This window comes from Labrus bergylta, chromosome 23, assembly GCF_963930695.1.
Source record: "Labrus bergylta chromosome 23, fLabBer1.1, whole genome shotgun sequence".
Classification (NCBI taxonomy): domain Eukaryota; kingdom Metazoa; phylum Chordata; class Actinopteri; order Labriformes; family Labridae; genus Labrus; species Labrus bergylta.
The window spans coordinates 14,037,852-14,047,091 of NC_089217.1; the positions used below are offsets into that span (position 1 = coordinate 14,037,852).

At 44.1% G+C, this 9,240-nt stretch overlaps 1 protein-coding gene across 4 annotated transcripts in view; it reads right to left on the reverse strand.

Annotated features, from left to right (window-relative positions):
- The window catches only part of scube1 (signal peptide, CUB domain, EGF-like 1), a 97,123-nt gene extending 89,879 nt beyond the window's left edge, over nucleotides 1–7,244 (reverse strand). For 2 of the 4 annotated variants that reach the window (XM_065951303.1, XM_065951302.1), the window contains exons 1-2: nucleotides 7,056–7,244; nucleotides 4,052–4,174 (exon numbers count right to left, since the gene is read on the reverse strand). In XM_065951303.1, the coding sequence (XP_065807375.1) occupies nucleotides 4,052–4,174; nucleotides 7,056–7,143 (211 nt within the window). In that variant the 5' untranslated portion in view covers nucleotides 7,144–7,244. Of the gene's footprint in view, nucleotides 1–4,051; nucleotides 4,178–7,055 lie in introns of all 4 variants that reach the window. The other 2 variants (XM_020634788.3, XM_020634789.3) reach the window with 1 other exon arrangement.
- Between the last annotated feature and the right edge of the window lie 1,996 nt (nucleotides 7,245–9,240).

Consider the following 9,240-nt stretch of genomic DNA (forward strand, 5'->3'; position numbering starts at 1 on the left):
TTGTCCAAATATGGTCACTTCTGGCTCCAAAACAAAAGCACGGCTAAAATCTGCCAAAATGCAGAACTCCTGGTCCTGCTAACACTAAAGGCTCCCCTGCAGAACAATGCGGTCTACGGGCTGCTAATTTGCAGTGCTGAGTTGTAGCAGAGACTGGCAGTCTAGGTCATCTCCCATGGTCACCTGCACTCAAATCCAAACCCTTTTCAAAAGCAGAACAACGAGCCAGGCTTCTCTAAACATAAAGAATATCTCCACGTCCCGCACTAGCGAACAGAACAGGCTGCCAAAGTCTCCTGTGGGACTTCTTTTTTGCCTTTAGAGTCGATGCTGATGGTGGTGAACCTTCACTGACTTAACAAGCCTGTATGCTAAAGGTGCAAGAAGACAGCGTTGTACCAGCAAGCAAACACTACAAACCTCCCCCAAGCAGCTCAGAGGCACCCAGACCTCTCCAAGGGGGACAAAACATGACAGCTTAGCATATAAGCTAGTTGCAGCGTTTCAATATCAGACCAGCATATTAGAACATGCATTATCGAGTATCGAACCAGTATTGATTCAGTATCGAGTAACGATGCTAAACGTGGTATTTGTGTTGAAGTCAAGACTTTGGCATCGTGATTAACTTTTTGTATTCACACTAGAATGACACCGGTTCTATTTTGGTGGTGTAGAAGAGACTTTCTGCACGCTGAGTTTGTCAGGATGTTGTTTGATCTCCATGGTGATATGAAAGTTATCGTAAGGTTTGCATTTTTAAGAGTGATAGAGGAGCAATCAAACCAGCTCTATTCACATTCATTCGCTCCACCGCCAAACAAAACAGGAACACGGAGGTATGAAGAGTGCGTGTGGAGGTCACCAGTGGAAGGTGAAAAATGAGAGATGAGAGTGTGGACAGATCGAACGTTCTCCTGAGGATTACGGGGTAAAATCTTGATGTAAAAATCTCATCATCCACGCTGCGTGCTTTACACTGCTGAGTGAGTCTGTGCTGATATGAAGCGATGCTGATCATAAAGAAGAAGACCTGAGGGATGGAGCGAGCGAGCACAGGGGCTCTGCTGCTTCCAGGTGCTTCCAGGAATAGCCGATACGCTAATGGGGCTGGCCGGCAAAGTGGCCCGTAATGCCTGTTGATGGAAAACACAGCCGGCCAATTACAGAGCTCATATCTAATCACAGGGGTCAGGGTCAACTCCCATCCACCATCCGTCTTCATTTGGCTGTTGCCTCATCACTGGAGGGGGAGTATCGATAGATTTCAGTGTACAGTGTGTTTGGGAAGCCTGACACACACGCAGACGTTATGTACACAGAAAAATAGTGATGTCATGAAGTTGACATTCAGAGTACAGCTCTCCCACATGTACACACACACACACACACACACACGCACAATGTAATAAAGAGAAGCTGGAAGGACAGATCTGCACAGACAGCAACTTAAAGAAGGAAGATTACACTCCTGAAGACTCTCAACCTTCTTCTTGTGTCTCCCCTCGGTGGACAGAGGAGCATCTGTTTGTCATGACGCCACCTTCAGACTGTGTGTGTGTGTGTGTGTGTGTGTGTGTGTGTGTGTGTGTGTGTGTGTGTGTGTGTGTGTGTGTGTGTGTTGGTGCAGCTTGTCCAGTTTAATAAATCTAAGACTGTAAGGCAAACAGGAAGGACATCCAAGCTGCATAATCACACAACCAATAATCTCAAACATCTAAAGGGGTCAGCAAAATACGAGGATTTTCTTTGCTCACAGACTAAAATCCAACCCGGCCCCTCTGATCTAACTCTGCGTGTGGCCAAAAGACCTTCACCTGATGACCTCAGTCCGGAAAGCGGGCCTTCAGTTACCTGTGGGCCTTCTCTCTGGAACAAGCTACCTGCTGACCTCAGGTCAATCGCAAATTCACTTTTCAACACCGGAGGTTGCAGCTTATTTTAAACGCAAAATACTGAATATTTCTAAAAAAAAAAAAAAGATTACAGGCAGAAATTCCATTGGAATCTTCCTGACGCACCTCATAGCTGCAGACGATCCCCATCGGACGGGTGGGGTGGTGGCGGGTCCAGGAGGCAAGACATGACGGAATTAGAACAACGCAGAGATGGCCGACAGAGCAGCAGCGTCTGATGCTATGATTAAAATGTTTCCCTTTATGTTAGTTGCAACCTGCGACATATTCACCGCATCAATAAAAGAGCAGAAGAGAACTGGAAACACAATGCAGAGGCCGTATGACATGCATGGAGCTGCACGTGTCACAGCGTGCTGGTCATGGTTTGCACTCGCTCCGGGTAACATTTCCAGAATATTTCCTGGCTGAATGCACACGTCCGCTCGCCGCGACTTTGAAACATTTTCCAAAAAGGGACTTGCAAGAAAAATGTATCTGTCTGCGTTCACGCTTATTCACAAAACTCCTGAAAATGTGTCGACATATTTAAAGCAAGCTACTTTACTTCTATTACAACGGACACTTTTGATCGGCGTTGCCAGACAGCTGATCGTTTTCAGCCAAAATCTGTAAAAATTAAATTAAATTTAAAAAAAATGCCCAAAATATATAATCAATACTTCGTCTGTAATCTCATTCTCACCAGCAAACAAATCTTAAGACCACATCAAATAACTCCTTTAACAGTAAACAGCAGCATCCAACAATCACGGCATACTGAGCAGTGGAGCATGTGGTACATTGTGAAAGATTAGCGGATTACACTCTGCATGTGTAATGTGTGAGTCTGTGTGTGTGTGTGTGTAATGTGTGAGTGAGTTAGTATCCAGCATAATAGAGAGAGGTTGGGGGGGGGGGGGGGGCGTATGTGTGCAGCTGACGGAGCTCCAGCTGTGGTGTGCTTTGAGGCAGAAGTGAGCGGAGGTGTGAACGCACAGCCAGGTGCTGCCCCCGTCTCACCCTAACACCCTCGCTCAGTCCACTTCCGCCCCCGTTAATTAGGAGAACCTGTCGGGGGAGGGGGTGGGGGGGGGGGGGGGAGGGTGTATGAGGGGATGGAGGAACATATAGGAGGCCTATAGGTCTTGTACCCTGATCCATCCAGAGTGGGTCCAGATGTGATTGAAGAGGACTGAAGTTCACATCCGACACCTGAGCGGCCTCTTTGTATAAAATCTACGGCTCACATTTGGAATCATCTCAGGGGAATCTTTGACTCTAAGCCTCAGACCCCTCTTTGCCCTGTGATTATTTTTTTTCAGGACCGGACATTTGAAATCTTTACTGAACAAACATCTTGTTGTTGCATCACATTTTGAAAGTGAACGCATTAAACATGGAAGTCACTGGACGGTCACTCAAATCGGTGAAACGTGTCACATTGATTGGCGATGGCACAGCTGAAGATCGATAGGAAATGTTCAGAGTAGAGCGTGTGGGGGTAGACATGCTCAACGGGTCGTGAACCGGGGTTCGAACCTCTGCATATGACGCTCTTTTTTCTACTGACCGGATGACTCACCATTTAATCTCGTTCTCGAGTCCAGAAAATGTTCAATAAAAATGTTACAATTAGTCCAGCTATATTGCCAGCTCTCAGTTTTACCATTCTCTTTATTATAGATAGGACAGCTGAAGAGAGACAGGAAACATCGGGAGGAGAGAAAACGGGGGTGGGAGGTGGGATTCAAACCACGGCTGCTGGGATGAGGGCTATAGCCTCTGTACGCGGGGCGCGCAACATAACCGCTACCTAGGCTGTCGGCGCCACAACAACATTGTTTTCTTGGCGTCCAAACAGCCATGAAATGAATTTAAACAAGGGCGAACAAACAAACACTGAACAACAGCCGACATTCACCTTCAAAAAGTTTCCCACAATGCCCCCCTTCAGGCTGCAACCAGCTCCTTCTGAGCTCTCTGACCCAAGAATGCATCTTTGTTGATTTAAACACCAACCCAAAAGGTCTCAATCTGAAGTCTGTGTACATCTAGTACATCATAGCCATTTCAAATACTCGAGACTCGCAGAGACAAAGAGAGAGAGAGCACATAAATCAGGACGTTTTGAAGAAGTGGGAAAGGTCACTCACCCTCGCACTGCTTGCCATCTCCTTTGTATCCCGGCTTGCAGATGCAGTTGTAGGACTTGGGCGTGTTCTGGCACAGGGCGTCGATGTGGCAGTCGTCCGAACCCTCGGCGCACTCATCTGCATCTGCTGGAAACATCACAAATCAATACACAATTAGACGGGAGTCCCCATGGAGGTGTTGGGTACATTCTCACATGCTGGATCAGATTCAGCGACCTCACTCGTCTCATTCCTCTCCGTTTATGTACCACAGCGAAGACTGCCCTGGTTACCCACATTCATCATTCCAGTGACCTCTCTGCACTCATTTTTTTTACATTTGGAAAACTAAAAAAAGGAATGATGCCGGATTGGCACTTAAAAGACACATACTCCTCCTCCTGGTTAGAGCGTGCAGCAGGAGGAGCATTCCATAAAGGAGGATGCGTGTGTTTAATATCACAACATGTAGAGGGGCGTGCACGCTCCACTGCTCATAACAAGACTCCTCTCAAAGTGAACAATGTGCTCTTGTGTTTTGCACGTGTGAGGGAGATCTCAAATCCGAGATGATTACTCATGTCTGAGATGAGGGTCTTTTAACCACAAATCAAAAGACGGATGTGGATTTTGAAAGATGTGGGAGATTGATGATAGGTGGGAAAGTATTCAAACGCCTTCTCTTAACTGGGCAGGTTGTTTTTCAAATCAGGCGACGTCACTTCATTAAAGAATAATTTCTCCTTTACAAGACATTGAGGATCAAAATTCTCATTTTCACTTTGGTGTTTTTCTGCACCAATGCGGCCTCCTGAAAAACTTTTTTTTTTTTTTTTCCGATGCAGACCCTCTGTCTTTATCCGGAGTTTTTACTGCCAGCCACCTAGAACTTCCTCTAGTGAGCCAATGTGTGAACGCAGCAGGATATAATCAGGAGAATTCATAGACTGTCTACACGCGACTGCTGCGATCTCTGTGCACTGTAATTTAAAACTTCCACTTGGTAGCATCACAACGAAAACTAGTGTGTGAGCCAGCTGGCTACAACAAGAAGCCAAAACTCCAAATGATCCGTTCAGCATTTTTCACAAACGCACTCCTTAACATTTCTAGATTCCGGGACAGATTGTCCCTGAAATCTTTCAGGTTTGCATATTCGCACATGTTGACTTTTGGGGGAAGGTTCTGGGGGTCAGGATGTGAGATGAAAAGTGCTGCTAATACCCTCTCTGATGTGCATGCAAAGGTGCCTGGTTGAGCGTTTAAAAGTCAACGTCACCCCTCGACATTGTGTTGAATGTTTGAGATAAATGACAGGCTGTCAGAGGAGCTCTATGAAGTTGTTCGGTCTACAGCCGGACGACAGGCAGAGAACAGCTCCTCTATTGATCAGGTTATTGATAGAGGAGCCGCTCACACCTGGGCCTAAATCTCAGGGCAGGGGGCCAACTCATTACACTCACACACACACACACACACACACACACAGATGGGGGGGGGGGGGGGACCCAAAGACAGACACAGAGATGTTTTGGTTCTCTCCTGTTTTCTGGCATTTCTAACGTTCAGCAGACCTTTACATCACCACAGAGCCCGCTCTGCTCGTCCTCTGCTCCCATCACAGTATAAATAGCCTGAGTGAGTGTGTGCGTGTGTGTGTGTGTGTGTGTGTGTGTGTGTGTGTGTGTGTGTGTGTGTGTGTGTGTGTGTGTGTGTGTGTGTGTGTGTGTGTGTGTGTGTGTGTGTGTGTGTGTGTTATCAGTGTGTGTACTGTGTGTGTGAGTTTAAGTCAGGCAGCCCGGCGGGAAGCTGCCTGTGGTTGAGCCCCTGCTCTCTGTCTGGCCCTCCGCCCGGCTCAGCCCTATAAAAGGCAATAAATAAACGATAAAACGGAATTTACAATAAATATTTTTCCTGTTTAAAAAAAAAAAAAAAAAAAAAAAAAAAAAAAGTCTGCGAGTGTTTTATTGGAGCTGAAGTGAAAACAGAGAAGCAACAAGTTAAGAGTCTTGAAAAGCTGCCGGACTCAAATGTTTCGCCCTAGTTTGCTCCTATTTTCAGTGTGCTCCTGGTGTTTTAACAAAGCCTCCTCTGCATGGTGGCTCACTGTCTCAATATTGACTCCTCACCCATTCTCAGGGGTGGGAGGCTGAACAATGTGCTGCTGCTGCTGCTGCTTCACGGTCGATATTGGGCCCCTGCTGCCTTCCTGCCCGCTCCTCCTGGGACTTTGACGGCCCTCCTGCCACCTCCACCCCCGTAAGCCTAATTTTACGCACAGCCTCCTCCTCCTCCTCCTCCTCCTCTCCAGCTGCGGACAGGCCACCAAAAAAAAAAAAAACCCCAGAGACAAGGTGCTCTGTGGCGGCTTCCACCTTTGCTAAATCATTAGCACCATTTTCCTGACGGGTGTAAAAATGAGAACAGGCAGCTCTCTCACGCCAGAATCAAAGCAAATGAGCGCTTAACCTCGAGATCAAGCTGCGGTTTCCGAGTGAAATTGACCTTTTACGCGCAGGAAACAGAAGTTACAGTGAAGTCTGAGAGGCTGGGGGAACGGACTGGAGATCAGCATGTGCATCACAAATAGCTTTTAAGGGGGGACTGTGCAAAAAATAAAATAAAAAAAACAAGTCCTGCAAAGACTTCCAGTCAAATAAAGAAAGATTATTTTACGGAATTATCGTTTTCAGTGGCATTTGTGACTTTTCGGCTTCATTGAATGTATTTTTGCACAATTCTCTGATGCATCGAAAAGCTTCATGTGCATTACAATATAATTTAAGGACCTTGCAGCATGCATTGTTGACTCAATGAAAAGTTTAAGATGAACAAAATTAACTTTACGATGTTAGAAAAATCTCAACTATTTCTTTAGTGTCCCCGGTCCGGTTTCCATCATTTTCTCCAAGAAGCCGGTGACTCTGACGCCACTTTAAAAAAACAAAACAAAAACAAAAAAAAAGTGCATTTAACGGCTGACAACAAAGCCAAAGACAAACAGAGAGGAAAGGGGAGCTCTTACCTGCGGGTCCGACATCCCCCATCACCCTGCAAGTATTTATGAGGAGGATAAACAAACAAACGTCCCGGGAAAAACAAGCGCTCCCCATGCTGACAGACGGTGTGAGGATTCAGCAGGGCTTTTCTGGGGGTTTGGACTGTGGGTGTGTGTGTGTGAGAGAGAGAGAGAGAGAGAGAGACAGAGTGTGTGTGTGTGTATGTATGTGTGTGTGTGTCTCTGATAGGAGAGGAGGTGGACTGGCAGAGAGAGAGAGAGGGAGAGAGAAAGGAGCCCTCTGATTGGCTTGTTTGTGCCGGTAGAGGGAAGAGAGAGAGAGAGAGAGAGAGAGAGAGAGAAGTGTTCAATGAAAGAGCCTCATGATGGAGATTCAGAGCTCAACTAAACTGAAAACTGTGAATCACCGAGATCTTATTTTTTATTAACATCGACTATATCGATATTTTCAATCTGACTCGGCCGATACTGACACATTTGCATACTTTACTGCGACTTCTTTAGACTCCCGACACCCTACAGTCTCTCCTCATGTGGGGAAAAAACAACAACACATTTTTATTCCCACAAACAAAAACACATTAAGACTGTGTTAACTTGGCTGAAGTGTAAAATGTGCAGCATTGGTTTTTACATGACATTGTAAAAAGGTGCACACCGCCACCTACTGGATGGAGGGGAGAAGTTCAGACTGGGTTGTGTGAGAATAACCAATCTGAAGTTTTGATTTTAGTAACTATAAATCTAAATTTGGAGCTTTGCAGCCAAAGCCATCGATGTGCCGGTATTGTCTTGGATCCCTGGAAGAAAAATGAATTAAATGAATTTTCAGTTTTATTTGCATTCCTTATTTCCAAACCATGTGATGCATGGCAGTGGCTCCTAGAGGATTGTAGGAGCTATTTATTTGTTGTTAGATTGTTATGTGATTTAATGATATGTGTATTGTTATAGGTGTTTTTTTTTGTTATTCTACACGATTTCTTTATTTAGAAAATATTTTTGATAATATTTTCTTTTGCTAGTTAATTATTAGCAAATGTAGTTTTCCATGGTGAGTATTTTTATTTATTTTTATTTTTATTTTTACACTGTGGGCACCTGAGGTCATATAGGCAAGAGGAAGGTAGAGGACCAACATGCACCTGGGGGGGGGGGGCGGTAGGAGTCGTGATTTTTCTTCTTTTGTTGTCTTGCTTTCTTTTGAAGAATTAAACCGGAAGAAACGCAGATCTTTTGCGTGGACATTGGACTTCTTTTACCTGTGCGCCACATCCCCACGATGCATCAGTGGACATTTGATTAAGTTTGATAAGTTTATTTTGATTTCTTCAGACAAATAGCCAGTACGATGATTATAAATGGGCCACCAGATTGTTAAAAAGGTACAAACTGAAATTAAGTCACAGTTAAATGGTTCATTTTTCTAGCTTAAAAAAGTAAAACTTGTCTTTTCCACAAATATTCCGTCATGAGGGGGTCACAATAACAATGTGAATTTTGAATGTAAAAAAAAGCCGAACGAACGAAAATGACGTTTCTCCTAATTGACAGTTTTCTTGAGTTATTATTGACTGTTAATCATTATTTACAGTCTATGGTCAGGACAGGCTGTACCAGTTTAATAAGGGTTTAAGGACGAAGAAATACTGCCACCTTGTGGTTTCACTGTAAAGGTTACTTTGCAGTTTGAGAAAAAGTAAATCTTTGTCTGTCAGTGCAAGACAAAAAAAACAACTAAGTCACTTCAGGAGTTTTATTTATTGCTTTTTAATAAAACTGTTAAAATATTTTTTTCTAAAGTAATGTTTAGTAGTTTTGGAAAACAAAACAAAATATATTATTAAAGTTATAATAATATAAATATAGACTAGCCTACTACTGTCTCTAGGTCCGAGTTGTTTTTTGGCTACTTACACATCAAAATAAAAGATTTACTCTCAACAGCAGGGATCCATTTCTCTTCATTTTTGCCTCTATTTTCCAGTTCAATATATCTCAATATATTCTTTACATGTGGCCAATATTCGTGAATCATGCTGAAGTATCTTTAATATCTGAGGAGGACCTACCTTTTGCACACAAATATTCTTCAGCGGAAGACTTCAGCGGCTCTGTAAACATATTAATAATAAAAAAAATAAGAAGAAACACACAACCTCATTAATATTCAGCCTACTAATACAACGCA